Source organism: Grampus griseus (assembly GCF_964374135.1).
Source record: "Grampus griseus genome assembly, chromosome: 13".
In the NCBI taxonomy this organism is placed as follows: Eukaryota; Metazoa; Chordata; class Mammalia; order Artiodactyla; family Delphinidae; genus Grampus; species Grampus griseus.
Genome location: NC_139007.1, coordinates 79,336,713 through 79,352,815, shown reverse-complemented (window position 1 = coordinate 79,352,815; position 16,103 = coordinate 79,336,713). Strand labels below are relative to the sequence as shown.

At 41.1% G+C, this 16,103-nt stretch overlaps 1 protein-coding gene across 1 annotated transcript in view; it reads right to left on the bottom strand.

The window, feature by feature from the left end:
• The window catches only part of SNX9 (sorting nexin 9), a gene marked incomplete at its 5' end in the record, with an annotated part of 91,727 nt that overhangs the window by 19,673 nt on the left and 55,951 nt on the right, over nt 1-16,103 (bottom strand). The window contains 5 exon segments of the mRNA XM_082668901.1: nt 5,289-5,406; nt 5,520-5,645; nt 7,689-7,773; nt 11,441-11,591; nt 13,404-13,569. Coding sequence (XP_082525027.1) covers nt 5,289-5,406; nt 5,520-5,645; nt 7,689-7,773; nt 11,441-11,591; nt 13,404-13,569 — 646 coding nt within the window.

Below are 16,103 nucleotides of genomic sequence, written 5' to 3'. Positions count from 1 at the left end.
GTGGAAAATCGGCTTAACAAACCTGACATACCAAACATCAAGAGAACAATGAGAATTTTTATAAGCCTAACAAACAAAATCACTATCAGTTAAAAGGCTTCTGGAGGTGGAAATATTGGCTACAGCTGAGTGCAGAGCAGGGGCAAGACAGGTTCCACCCACTTTCATGAGTTTGATCAAACACTGGACCTACTCAAGGGTAGAGAGAGAAGGCAACTTTCAAAGAGGAGCATATTCGCTACCAAATGTAAAATAGATAGCTAGTGGAAAGCAGCCACACAGCACAGGGAGATCAGCTCGGTGCTTTGTGACCACCTAGAGGGGTGGGATAGGGAGGGTGGGAGGGAGACACAAGAGCGAGGAGATATGGGGATATACGTATATGTATAGCTGATTCACTTTGTTATGCAGCAGAAACTAACACACCATTGTAAAGCAATTATACTCCAATAAAGATGTTGAAGAAAAAAAAGGGGTATATTATTAAATGAGGCGTTTACTACACTCCTTCCTAAGAGCACCAGGTGGGGAACACGTTTTCTAAACTAGATCTAGGAAGTGGAATGTGGAATCAATCCGTCCTCTTCCCCTTAAGGGCTGTCCAATGGTTAATGAATTAAAAGAACGACTAAATGAAAGCAAATCCCACACACACTCCCCTGCCCCCCCCAAAAAAAGGAAAAAAAAAACCCTAGAGATCCCAGATTACTGGACAGAGTGGAACCCAGGAGCAGCTTCAACAACCCAAATTAGTCTGTTACAGAGTCATCACAAGCATGCCTTGCTTTTAAACAAAATAATAATTTTTTTAAAACAAAAACTAATTTAGCTAATTGCTAAACCTAGTCCCCAGAAGCAACTATAAAGCTGGACAAAATCCACAAATATAAGGCTCTGGAAATCAACCAAAGGCAAACAGCCACGTGAGAAGTGTATACGCTCCCAAACAGCTGAACTTCAGGCCAGAACAGTGGGAATCTGTGGCGTTCTGGCCTGGGGCTGCACCCCTCTCCCTCTATTCCATTCTATTCCATTTACAGGAGAACCTTCCCCATGAAATTCTTACATATTAATCTAGGAGAACACGTGCAGAATCTGTACGCTGAAAACTACAAAACCCTATATGAAAATCAAATACGATATATGTATGTTCTTGGATTAGAAGAATGCACATTGTTTTCAATTCTCCCAAAATTGGTCTACAGAATCAATGCAACTCCAGTAAAAATCCCAGCATGATTATTAATAGATATCTGACTAGAAACAATCATGCTGACTCTTAAATTTACACGGAAAGGCAAAAGAAAAAGAACAGCCAAAAACGATTTTGAAATAGAACCAAGGTGAAGGATTTACACTACCTGATTTCAAGACTTACTGTACTATAAAGCTACACTAATCAAGACCGTGTGGTACTGGCAAAAGGACGGACACATGTATCAATGGAACAGAGTCCAGAAATAAACCCACACAAATGTGTTCAACTGATTTTTTAACAAAATGCAAAGTAAACTCAATAAAGAAAGGATACGCTCTTCAACAGATAGTGCAAGAACCACTAGACAACCAGACGTATTATAACATATACCTCTACCACCTCACATCTTATACAAACCTTGACTCAAAATGTATCGTAGACCTAAAACTACAAAACTTTTAGAAGCAAGTATCAGTGTAAACTTGGGTTAGGCAAAGAGGTCTTAATCGTGATGCTTAAAGCACAGTCCATAAAAGAAACAACTGACACGCTGGACTTCATTAAAATTAAAAGGTGTTGTTATGCAAAAGACACTGTTAAAAGAAAGGCCACACCTGGGACAAACTATTCACAAATCACATTATTTGTGAGAGGACATGTTTCCAGAATATATAAAGAATCTTGTTTCAAAATTCGATGATAAGAAAACAACCTAATAAAAAAATGGGCAAAAGATTTGAAAAGATACTTTACCAGAGAAAATTTATGGAAAAGAAATAAGCAAATGAAAAGATGCTCTACACCACCAGTCATTAGGGAAATGAAAATTGAGACCATGAAGAGACAACACCGCTAACATTAGACTATTATACTTACTAAAATAAAGAAAAACAGACACTATCAAAAGTGCAAGTAAGGATGTGGAGCCCCTGACAATCCCATCCATTGCTGGCAGGGATCCCAAAGTGGCACAGCCACTCCGGAAAACAGCCTGGCAATTTCTTAAACGTTCAATAGTATACACCTACCATATGACCCAGTCATTCCACTCCTAGGAATTTATCCAAGAGAAATGAAAACTTATATTGATACAAAAACTTGTATGTAAATGTTTATAGCAGACTTATAAATGGCCAAAACTAGAAACCCAAACATCCTGCGAAGAGTGAGTAGATAAGCAGACTATGGTAGAGCCAATACAGTGAAATACTACTCAGCAATGAAAAGAAACAAACTATTGATACTCACAACGAGAGATGAATCTCAAAGGCATTATGCTAAGTGAAAGAAGCCAGACTCAAAAGACCCAGAAGCCCGACGACACACACACTATCCGCTTCCATTTATAAGGATATTCTAGACAAGGCAAAATTATAGGGACAAAGAGCTGATCAGTGTTGCCATGGGTTAGGACTAGGGGGAGGGGCTGAATATAAAGGAACAGCACAAGGAAATTTGGGGGAGGTGATGGAACTTTCTGTTCCTTGAATGTAGTGATAGGCCTGTGGTGGTACCTGTTAAAACTCTTAGAACTGTACACCAAAAGGAGTGAACTTACTATACATAAGTAACAAAAAAACACAGCCTGGATTTTCCCTAAGAAACTGCAAGTACAAATAAGTACAAGTTTCCTTTAATGAGAAGAGTATTATAAATCCACATAAATCAAAAACTCCTGGGCTTCCCTGGTGGCGCAGTGGTTGAGAGTCCGCCTGCCGATGCAGGGGACACGGGTTCGTGCCCCGGTCCGGGAAGATCCCACATGCCACGGAGCGGCTGGGCCCGTGAGCCATGGCCGCTGAGCCTGCGCGTCCAGAGCCTGTGCCACGGGAGAGGCCACGACAGTGAGAGGCCCACGTACCGCAAAAAAACAAACAAACAAAAAACTCCTGAAAAGTGGCCATCGGACAGTTTCAGGGGTCTAGACCCTCCTGTATACTAAAACACTTCAAATTCTACACTTACTAGGGGTAGAGATTAAGCACTACAGAAGCGTAAGCTGTGCAGAAGATGGCCCACCTCATGGACAGAAAAGACCCTGTAAGTCAGCACGGACCTAAGGGCTATACTGAATTCCCCATTATGAGCAAGTAAATTATACCAAGAGTTTATAACCTACTCATTGGTTGGAATTAATTAATTACTGACTCTTATTCCTCCTGAAGCTTTTTCTGACACAGCTGGTTTATTTACAAACTGTGACTTCAGATGTTACCTTGTGCTTGTTAGGAATTTCCTATCAGGTTCCAGAGAATTAAAAAAAGGGAGAGGAGGGGATTTTTCCCTGGTGGTGCAGTGGTTAAGAATCCACCTGCCAGTGCAGGGGACATGGGTTTGAGCCCTGGTCTGGGAAGATGCCACAGAGCAACTAAGCCCGCGAGCCACAACTACTGAAGCCTGTGCGCCTAGAGCCTGTGCTCCGCAACAAGAGAAGCCACCGCAATGAGAAGCCCACGCACCACGAGGAAGAGCAGCCCCCGCTCACTGCAACTAGAGAAAGTCCGCGTGCTGCAACGAAGACCCAATGCAGCCAAAAAAAAAAAAAAAAAATACATAAAACTAAATAAAAAAGGGAGAAGAGGGATTTCCATCTCCTCATTTTCTAGGACCCTTACTTAGGTTTTCACTAAGTATGGGAATATATCAGTTTGGCAGCCAGAAATAAAACCAGATTCATTCACTATTATTCCACAAAGAACAAAATCTATAAACAAATAAAAAATCTTAGCTGTAAGCTTTTCATGGATGGATTATCAAGTCCACAGAAATGTCATGGCATCATCTATTTGGCATTCCTTTTTCTTTTCTCCAGGATTTAAATGAGACAGGAACCTATATAATAATGATCCTGTGGGCATCTCAGGCAGGAGGCAAACAAGAGAAGGGGGAAATAAAGTGGCTCCTGGGCTTTTCAGTTTCCTCGGCACACGTCCCAGTCAGTGAATCAAAGCTCAACTTTCTTCAGACTGAGGAGCTGTTGCTTCCTTGCTTTTCTATGACATCCTCCTGGCTTCAGGCCTGACCTTTTTTTAAAAAAAATACAAACCTTACTGTGGGAGAACTGTGACTCTATGATGCTTTCAGATAGTCCTGGGTTATTTGATTCCGAATAAACAATGTATTAAAACCTAAAAAACAGGAGAAACCTCCACGACTCTAAGACAGCTCATCAATCCATTTATTTAAACACCACGGGGAACATATTATGCTAATCAAGTTGATAAAGGAGAGCTTAAAATTCAGGAGACAGTCTGAAATTTGAAAATGTGGAGAAAGGCAGAACTTAAGTTTTCATGGAAAGAAATCTAAATTTTTAAAAAGGAAGCTGTGACTTAACAATAAGGATGACAGAAAGGAGGGGCAGTGAGTATCTGAACAGAAGCAGGGGTGGGGGTGACACATGAGTGGCAGGAGGCAGCCATCTACGCCAACCAGGCCACCCCGACAGGGCCGCCACTCAGCTGCCCCAGCTCCAAGAGGGACTGCCTGGGAGTCACCCCATCTGAGGGTGAGGATGTGTCTGCCAACCTGGTAACGCAGTCCCCACTCTCCGTTCTGCTACGACACTTTGAAAGTTTTGAAAAGTTTTCTCCACAAAATCAAAATCCAAACAAGTTCTTTAAAAACAAAGTTCCCAGGGCTTCCCTGGTGGCGCAGTGGTTGAGAGTCCGCCTGCTGATGCAGGGGACGCGGGTTCGTGCCCCGGTCCGGGAAGATCCCACATGCCGCGGAGCGGCTGGGCCCGTGAGCCGTGGCCGCTGAGCCTGCGCGTCCGGAGCCTGTGCTCCACAACGGGAGAGGCCACAACAGTGAGAGGCCCACGTACCAAAAAAAAAAAAAAAAAAAGATACATATGTATACAGGAACTCTAACAGAAAATTTTATGACATATTCTTGTTAGGTGTTCAGGTAACTTCCAAATACATGTACAATACATATATCTATATGTATATGGCTATCTTTAGCTGCTGTTTCCAAACCCCTACATCCTGTTCCACTAGAGGATGGACAATGCCGTTTCTGATTTACGTTAGGGTACTCTAACTGGAGTCTTTTTACTTGTCCTGAGTGCAGTGTCGCACATGCTCACCTGTGACTTGCTTATCTGGAAGAGAAGGGATTGGAATGGCTGACCCAAACTTTACCAGCAGACGCTCATATAACCAGTCAAAGTGCTTATACCTGTGGTTTACAGATCGATTAGTGTTCTACAAAATAAGGAAAGAGAAAAACGTTACCAATGCCAACTACAGGAAATGAAAAAAGCAAATTGTTCCTAGCGATGCAAGCATGATTCTGCTTTGAGAACTTGGATACTTACAGTAGGTGTTAACTGATACTCAATGTAGCTCTTCAGACCGTACATTTTGGAGCCTTTCCTGGGGTCTGCTACCACACAGTCGAATGTAGAGGTAGGATAAACCCACATCGGGCCGTAATCTCCAACCTACACAACATTGCGGGGAGAGCTAATTTTGTTACATGGAAAAATAGTAAGTATAATTGATATAAATCATCAAATGATTCTTTTTAGGACTAGAAGTCCCTAGGAGGGTCATTTTTGCTCTTCTTTGAGAAGTTATTTACATAAATGCTGTCTGTTCCTACTAAGGTTATATTTAAAGAAAACACTTAATGGGAGAAGCCCTTCTGCTCCCATGTGGGCACCGCAGGCCACAGAGAGATGCCGATCTGCCTTTCCTCTAGAGCGATGGAACACAATCCCTCTCTAGTCCAGCTGTCTTAGTTATATGTAATGAGGCGCTAGTGTTTTAAAATTTCAAATCTACTGCAGACTAAGAGTTCTGTGGGGTATGAAATGACACACTTGGATGCCTCAGCCGCGCCGAAGTGCCGTCCAACTTCCCCTACACTTCCTCTCACTTTCTGTACACCTAATTCTTTATAGAGTTCCAATTCTTTTCAAAGGTGCAAGGAGAAAGAAGTGAGGTGAGGTATGAAAGTTCAGAGGCTACTAGGTCAGGACGGTAACTGAGGCCCCGAGAATTTTAGTAAGGGACTAAAGATCTCTGACAACAAGTTATTATAATTCTCCAAGAGGGAGCCCAGATCCAGAAAACTCTCTTAAAGCTGCAGAGCAGGAATCTTTAACAGGGGCCTCTTGGGAACCTCCCTTAGTGACTGGGACCAAGAGAGGCGAGTCTGATCAACCAGGGCCCAATACCCACGGGGTCACATTTTATTAGTGGGTAGGGGACTGCACCTTAAAAGCAAAGGACCAGGTCTCTACTTTCTCTTGGTTTTCTGAAGGCTCAATGGCTCTCCTCAGCTTCCTTTTCCACACAGGAAGCCCACACAGGCAAGCCTGCCTATGGGTCCAGTTTCACCTAAAACGTGCGGGACAACTCAAACACGGGGGTCTTTTAGCTCTGTTCCAGGACTCTCCTGCTTATGACAAAGTCCCCTGTGAGAATCTGAGGGGCAGGGCCATGGGCTCTTAATTCTGTGGAGTTAAAGGAAAAAACTAAAATAATCTCTAACCTAACTACTCAGAAGATAATTATCCCAAGTTTGCTTTGAGGGAAGAAGGATAAAAGGGCTCTGGGTCACAACCCTTCTCTCTCGAGTTTTCTAGGATTTCAAGCTTTTCAAAGAAGTAGGAACAAGTAATATAAAAAATTCAGTATCATTCTTGCAATTTTATCGAGTTTCCCAGGACCCAAAGATTATAGAATAAGACCAGATCTTTCCTCCTTGTTTGAGTCCGTGGTGATTATATTCAAGGCCGCTTACCCTCCTGCCCTGCCCCCAACTTACAGTTACAGGATTAAATCAACAGGGTCAGAAGATAGCTATAGTTCTCTTTGCCAGAATTTCATCTGGAAATATACAGCTAGATAACATTTAGATAGAAAATCTATCAGCAATCAACATTTAGGTGAAACCACAGAGCCTGTGTCATGTTATGTAATAAGCTATTCAAAGACAGATATACTTAATGGTGCCATTGACTCCCAGCTTTTACGTACTAGCTCCTTATCACGACTCGACAGCTGGTTTATTGAAAGAAAACTATTACCAACATAGTGGAAAAGGCAACTTATTCTGATAACATGCATGTACTTCGCCAAGGTAGAAACCTAAATATTTGAATTGGGTTTTTTAGCTAAATATGTATGGCTAGTAGAAAAACAGCATGTAAAAGATACTTCAAGATAGTTTAGAAAAATTATTAAAAATACGTATGTACTATGGGTGTTGTTTGTTCAATTACTAACAGTCTGAAAGGTAAAAGTAAAGAATATCTAAACAATATAATAATGGGCATTAATTCATGCCAATTATTTTTAGTACTCTTAAAATACTAATACACACTGTCAGTTACTTACTTCGAGCATTAAACGTGTTTAAAAATACTTTCCAAAAACAAAAAACTTTCCAAATGACTAATAACCCTCTTAGCTTTAAGGTATTATAAAAGAGCTTAATCAGAAACAAAGCCAAAAAAAAAAAAAAAGAACAAACTTACAATGATAGGAATTTTCTCTTTGGGTTTTGCTAGTTGCTTGGCCAACAAATACTGTTCCATTCCAGGTTTTGCAAATCCAGGAAATCTAATCATGAGGATAAATGCTTGTGAGTCTTATGCTTTTCCTTATAAGGATTCTACAGCGCTCATCCACATTTACTTAATACGACAGTTTGAACTTGTTCTGTCTTTCACATGTACTAGAACTAGGAAACTATGGTAAATGAAACCTAATGTAATCAGATTGTTCAATGGCCAATTAGTCATTTAATTAAGCTTTATCTGGTAAGAGGACAGTTTGACTCCAGAAGGTGTGATATTTATGGGCACTCTATTTGCTTGACCTGAGACACTCTATCACCACATGAAGAGTGAAGGGCAGACTAGAAAATGTCCCCCAGGTACAGGGGTAGAAAGTACTGAGCGCATCAATTTGAGGTGACCACATGGGGTGAAGGCCACACGCTGGCATTTTTATATTCAAATTAAAGCTGCCTTTCAACATTCTCCCTCGGGTGGCCACAATTATCCCAAAGAAACCGCCACTGTTCATAAATACTCGTACCATTTTCTTTGGGAACTGCCTTGAGAACCAGTTTATGAGACACAAACAAAAAAACAGTCTCCTTAGTAAAGAGACTCTAAACATAAGAAACTTGGCCATTTCCAGAAATCAAATCTACATCCGAAGCGAAGTTCTAAAACTGAAGAAAAGCTGAAATAAATGCATGGCCATCCAAAGCGCTACTTCTAAAGAAGACAAGATTAATCTGGGTTTTAGAATTTTTTTTTTTTTAATAAACGGGGAAAAAATCCTCAGAAAGCAAAATACCTAAAATAGGAAAAGAAATCTTATTTCTACAAAAACCAGCTGTCTTACTTCTGATTTCATTCCTATACCAAGTTAAAGGCCAATGTGATGCTCTCAGGGGCTCATATCTTTACCTTCATTCTGGACTGACCTCCCTCCATTCTCTTTTCCCTGGACCTGCTTTAAAACACAGATCCTACAACAGAGTAAAAGGGGTGTCTAGGAGCTTGATGGCCTTGGGTTTGAATTTCAAGTCCAACACTTCATAGCTATGTGACTTTTAGAGTGCGTCTTCTTATGTGAAGAATGGGACCAATACGACCTACCTTTAAGGTGGTAAGGGAATTAAATGAAAAGATTTAAGTAAAGAGTTATCTATATAAATCTAAGGGCCCTAGTACGTACTCAGAAATTAAAATGATTTCTAATGCCGCCACCGGCTCTGTGGAAGTGCTCCCTACAGCCTCAGGTGCAGCCTTCTCTGTGCTGCGTCAGTGTTCTGAGCACACTTCCGCTCTTCAGCTTATGGTGCTGCAACTGCCATGATCCATTTGCACATCACAGCAGACGAGAAGCACCTTAGAGAAAGCATTTGTATTTCCAGGACCTAGAGGAATTATGGGAATATACTAAATGCTTAATGAATTAATGGGCTAACCTGGAACACTTTTGTTAAAGAACCTACACTTTTGCTAGAAAACGCTGATGGAGAAATTGGGGCATTGCACATAGCAACAATTCCTTGACTAGACTGTAAGCTTCCGAGTGCAGAGAGCACATGTCATGTTTCTTTTGGTATCCTAGTGACCACAGCAAAACTCTAGAGCTGACTATGAACGCATTTAATACTTACTGAACAGCAGTGCAATTGATTAATCCTTTCAGTATTATCAAGATGTATTCTTGTAATGCTCAAGTATACTTAAATGTCTGATCTCTGTTTCTAGCATAAGGTTTAGGCTCCATGACTGGAATATAGCTGTCATATAAAATGGATTAACCGCTGAAAAGTGTTAATACTAAAAAAATTTTTACAACTGTTATAAGTAAGTCATTTATACATTAGTCTAGTTAAATAAAAATATGTAGGGTATAAACGGCTCCCAGCACCACAGAAAGCGAGGGATGCCTCCAAGGTGCAGGTGCATGTTAGGACTCCTTCAATTTGGTTTCAACCTAGACTGAAATTTTAGAGCAGAAAGAATTCTTAATTAAAGCCAATCCTTCACTTTAGAGAGGAAGAAAGTTGAGTTTGAAACAGGTCATCCACCTTCCCCACGATCACATAGCAAGCCAGAGAGCAAGCATGGAGCAGTGGAAGCCACAGGAAAGAGGAGTCACAGGCCTGGCGCAAGCCAGAACCTCACGAACTGGCTACGAAAACTCAAAAATTCAGCTAGCCGTATTTGTCTCACGGGTCCTGCTTCCTCATTTTCAAAATGGGGCTGAGGGATACATTATATTAAAATGGGTTTTAAATATACTTTGTATTTAGGTTTAAAGAACAACTGAGGGTAAGGTACGTCACTACAGATCATACTGAGAACTTCAAATCTCACTTTAAGAAACAGGATACAGTCAATAATGACTGACTGTACTATGCATGCAACTGAGTACGAAAATACACAACGGAAGAAACTGGACAGAAATGCAGGAGACGTGTGAGCTAAAAGATAACTCATTTAATTACCAGACGGCATTTAAATACTAAAGGAGAACTTGCAGGGCTCATTAAACTTATACACATGTACATCGAGACCTAGAAACTTGGTATCTAGATAGATATCAAACATGTTTACAATTTTTTTCCAGACATAGATTAACATTCCTTGATATCTGCTTGGAATCATGAACTTGGAACACTGAGAAAAAGTATGAGTAATTTTAGAAAAACTATTTTAAATATAACTGCTGTAAGAAGAGTACTTGAAGATAAATCATATGGAAGTCACAAACGACATCTCCTTCAAGCTACACTGGTGTAAACTACAGACGCATCCAGAACTCTCTACTAGGGAATTCCATAGGGCTGTGTCCATATTCACCTTTCCCACATGCTTTCCTGCTAAGCACTGTTTCTACAAGGACCGTTCGAAACATTTTTTAAAAAAATATAAGAATAATCTGGGCCTCCCTGGTGGCGCAGTGGTTGAGAGTCCGCCTGCCGATGCAGGGGACACGGGTTCGTGCCCCGGTCTGGGAAGATCCCACATGCCACGGAGCGGCTGGGCCCGTGAGCCATGGCCGCTGAGCCTGCGCGTCCGGAGCCTGTGCTCCGCAACGGGAGAGGCCACAACAGTGAGAGGCCCGCGTACCACAAAAAAAAATATATATATATATATATATATATATATATATATGAATAATCTAAGTGAAAACAAAGTCCTAAACACATTAAACATAGTAGTTGAGAGTGTGCTCAGGAAGCTGAGGGACTGGACTGGAATCCCGACTAGATCACTTACCACCTGTGTGAACTTGGGCAGTTACTTAACCTCTCTGGGCTTCATTTTCCCAGAGAAAACAGAGATTATATGTACCACAAAAGGGATATGAGGGTCGCATGAGAGAATACACACAAACTGCTTTGCACAAAGCCTGGCACATGGTAAAAGATCAATAAACAGTAAAACGTTTAAAAGGAAGCTATCAGGATTATTTTTAGCTTTCCTGTGACATCAGCAATAAAAACCTTAATATGTCATGAGTTAATAAAGGTAAAAAACAGTATTTAGCAGATGATTAAATGGAACATATATTTCACTTTAAAATGAAAAAAAAATTTTTTAAAAGAAGCTTCCAAGCTAGGAGCCAAATAAAAAATAAACGTGATCAAATCGCACCCCAAGCTTTGTAGATCACTGAAAAGAGAAAAAGCCTCTTTGTATCTTGTATCTGTTTCTACAGAGTGTTCACGTTGCCCCAACTCCCTTACACCTACTTGTTAAGCGGCAGCTTCATGGAGGAGCTGCCGGCACGGCTGTTTCCTCGCTGGGCACCGCCTGCTTCCGCTGCCTCTGAATCCTTGAAGTAGGGAGAAGACGACTTGGGCTCATCCCAGTCTTCATCCCAGTCATCGTCGTCACCAGTTGCTGTAGGTGGGCACAGAAGATCGTCAGTAAAGAAAGACAAAAGAAAGATGGGATGACTTAATCTTCTGGGGAGGTCAGGATTCAAATAAAGATGTGAAGAATATAGGCTCTATAGTCAGACAGTTTGGGGGCTTGACGATTCGGCCTTTTAGCACAAAAGACAAGTTAGAAACAACTTCAAGAGGGCTGTTAGTCCAAGTAACTTCAGATAAATGCCAACTATAAAAACACTCTGTGGTATATAGGGAAGGCCTTCTAGAGGCCTATACGTTGATAAATCTAGCTTTATACACTTGCAACTAAGCAGATCAAATACACTTTAAGCCAAGAGACTGGGGAGGACAAAAGGGTGATAAGAGTTTTAAAAAGGAATTGTTGGGCTTCCCTGGTGGCGCAGTGGTTGAGGGTCCGCCCACCGATGCAGGGGACACGGGTTCGTGCCCCGGTCCAGGAAGATCCCACATGCCGCGGAGCGGCTGGGCCCGTGAGCCATGGCCGCTGAGCCTGCACGTCCGGAGCCTGTGCTCCGCAGCGGGAGAGGCCACAACAGTGAGAGGCCTGCATACCGCCAAAAAAAAAAGTAATTGTTTGACACTACTAATAATAAAGGTGAGAGAAGGACAAGGGGGTGGAGGAGAAAGAGAAAGAAACGAGAGATAAGTAGTAACTGACCAGCATGAGCAGCCTAATATTCTAACAACAAGCTCTGCGTCAGATGAGGAGCTGCCAGCTTTCCTCCCTCCCTCCTTTCTTCTTCCACTGTTCTGTGCCTCTGTCTCCCACCTCTGATGGCCTGAGGAGTCCCTTTAGCATTAGGCAGGAAATTGCCCTGGGATCTCTGCCCTAAGAGTGCCACCACGAGAAGCCCAGAGACAAATGCCAAAAGGAAAAAAAGAAGAGAATAGAAAGTATTAGAAGGATCTGGGCCAAGAGTCCTGGAGCCACGCCAAGTTACTACAGAAGCAGAAGTCAGCAGTCTAGTCTCAACGTTTCTACCCAGCCCACGACTCCTGGTCCTGCAGCAGCCCAGCTCCTGTCCAGGAGTGGGAGCTGGGAACCAGCACCTGTGCCCTTTATGGCTCCTGCATGCAAGTCTCCTGCTGCTTAGCACATTCAGTTCTTGGCAAAATCTGCTCATACAGGGATCATTAAAAAATAACGGGTGGATCTCTTAATTCAGAACAGACATAAATCGCCTTTCTTAATTCCTGAATTGTTTCTCCTTTTAGAAATTCCTCTTTTGCCTCAGTATTTCCATTAAGAACCTGGGAGTCAAACAAGTAGTTAAGGAAAAGACAGAACAGCTACGTTGGAGGTCACCAACCATGTGGCCATAAACCACTGAACGTGGCGATGAACCATATTCACGTGTGCACATTTTTGGGGCCCAAATGTGTGTTAGTAGCTAAGATGTTAAAGTGGGAAGATGAGATGAAAATCGAGATTTCTACTCTCTCTGGAACTGTGGTGGTCCAGGAGCACTAGCTCAGTTCTCCTGCAACGGCATCGACCCGCCGGCTAGAGCAGAGCTGCCCACCTCCGTCTTCCGCAGCCCCGCCCCACGGGGCTGCGCTGCTGTTCCGCTTTATGAACCTGGCCCCTGCAAGCGTCTGCATTTGGGACTCCTTGACAGGTAACTGAGAGTGGACTAAAGACCATAACTAAAAACTACCTACATTTTGACCCAGAAAAATAAGTTTGCTATTAGTGAATAAGAGCACCTGAGAACAGTTCCTTTGATTAAATCTATTTTAACTCCGATGCCCTTTAAGGGTGGGTGGGCTCCATCACCAGCAGAGCCCTCTTCCTCACCTGGTCCCTGGTAGGCCTGGGGATGACCAAAGGCAGTGTCCCAATTGTTGGAGGTGTTTCTTTGGGCTGCAGTCCCCTCGGGCTTGGCTCCCCAGCCATCCGAGCTTTCCCAGTTTCCAGATTTGGAAGCATTCCAGGCTGACCAGGGGTCATTGCCACTGCTGACCTGATGTTAGGGGTAAAAAAGGAGAGAGTATTCGTGACTTCTAGAAAGCATTACTCAATTCAGTAGGAATCACATAACAATTGAATTGGGGTGCTGAAAAAACTGATAGAAATTTAAAACAATTTACAATTTAAATAATAAAATTTTAGAAACACGTAGGAAAGCACAAAAGACAGGATCAACCGAATTTTATTGTTAACAGTTTGCCATATTTGCTTAGGAACTTTACAACAATAACAAAGAAACTCCCTTTCTTTTTCCTTCCCCCAAGTAACTACTTTTCTGAACCTGTTCTCATTCCTGTGCATGTTCTTATACTTCCACTGCGTATGTAATGGAATATGTACCGTATTCATAAATAACAAATGCTTTATATTTTTCAAACTGACCTGAACAACACTGTACTGTATGTAACTCTTTGCAAGCTGTCTTTTTCTTTCACTTAACATTATGTTTTTGAGATTATACTTGCTGGTAAGAATATGTTTTATTCACTTTAACTGCTTGATAGTAATCAGTTGTATTTTTAACTGTTTTAATTTTTATTTGAAAAGGTAATATGTTCCCAGTAAGAAAAAAATTCAAATAGTATAAAAAGATATGAAATTTAAAAAATATTCCTACCACCTTAAAAGGCCAGTCATTCTCTCAGAGATAATGACTCCTAACAAATTCCTTGTATATACTTAAACATGCCATGCAGAGAGAGCCTTTTTGCTTTTAAACGTATTATGTGAGCCCAAATTATACTTTCTGCTCTGCACTTTTCTTTTGTTTTTCTATTTAATAGCCTAAAACATTCTCCTAGGTACAGCAGCACATGGATGACATCATTCTTTTACATGACTCCCCAGAATTCCACTGTATTTATTTCCCATCATCTAAACAGCATATGCTGATGCTCATTTATCTTGTTTGCCGTATTTTGCTACTGTAAATAATGCTGCAGTGCACAATCTTTCCTCACATGTCCAATAGATGTATGTGAAATTCCCAGAAGAAAAATTGCTGGGCTAACACAAGTGTGCACTTAGAATGGATAGATTCTGTCAAACTGCTTTCCAAGGAGATTGTACAGTCACATTCCTACACTCCTTCTACACGCCAAGGGGTGGTGTCTTGCATAGAATGGGGCTACCATACTCCAAAACTATTTTTTAAATATTTTCTCCCATTATTCCTTAGCATAATTTTATAGTTTAATTATTAATATTATAAAAAAATTTTGGAATGGGCAATACATGGCACCCAATATCAAGGAGTGCTGCAGTAAGAGTACCTGTAACCCACCTCTCACCCCTGGCTCACCCAGCCCTGAGGCAACCAGTTTTTTTTGTTTTTTGTTTCCTTAATTTTTAAATTTTAAATCTTCAACCTATATGGAATTTACTTCAGTATATGAAATAATATAGGAATCCAGCTTAATTTTTTCCTGTAGTCATTCTGTTGTCCTGACATCACTTAATGAACAATCCATTTTCCTCCACTGATCTGAAATTCACCTTTATCGTATACTGGACTTGGGCCTATTTCTGGACTCTATTCCATCCTAGGAATCTATTCATACTAGTACCACGCTACTTCGGAGTCCACTAGACAGAATACCGTTAGTACTTTACCATAACATCTTCTATTGGTTTATTTTTACACGTGAACTTTAGCATCAGCTTCATGTTTTAAAACTAAAACAATCTTTAGTTTTAGCATTAGCATGTCAAGTTTAAAAAATGTGCTGATTTTCATTTGAATCACCTTAAATTTACAGATAAACTCAGGGAAAACAAATAGTGCCTTTAAAATAATTTCAATACTGAATGTATTTATTCAAGAACATGGAATAGCAAATTTTTCTCTTTACTCAGGTCTTCCTTCTCACATAAAAATTGGGGGGTTAGTTAGAGAGAGAGAGAGAGAGAGAGAGAGATTGAGATTTGTAAGAAAATTACCCAAACGGCCTCATACACCTCTCTAATGTTTTAGAATGCTATCATGGTTGGTCTTTTTTTCACTCTTCATCAATTGACATACAGGGTGGATAACTGCCTGCCACCTACCAGAAGCATCAAAAACAGTATATGTTTTACAAAAGGAACTATGATTTCATTCTAACATCTCTATACCTTCAAGAAATATTAATGAAGTTACTAGTGATTCTGCCTGAAGTCAAATATTAATAGCAGAAAGACATTCATCCTTATGACTGTGGATTTCTCGAACATACGGCTGATGAGGAGTTACTCTCAAGCCACTCCAGGGCAGACTGGAAATGAAGGCTGCCGTGCTGAGGGCCTGACAATCACGCTTCATTTAAGAGAAGCCCTTCCTTCCATAGTTTTCTTTAAGTAGGGGTGTTTTATTCAGCAATATATATACTCTGTGCTTTCCAAACTAAACTATGAGGTTTTGTTTTTACAATTAAAAACTTCAAAAAGTACAGAAATTTTGGATAGTAAGATGACAGTAAGTACAGGCATTCATTGTCTAGCATTTCTATAAACTACTGAGGAAAAGGAACAGAAGGGCCATAACTAGAA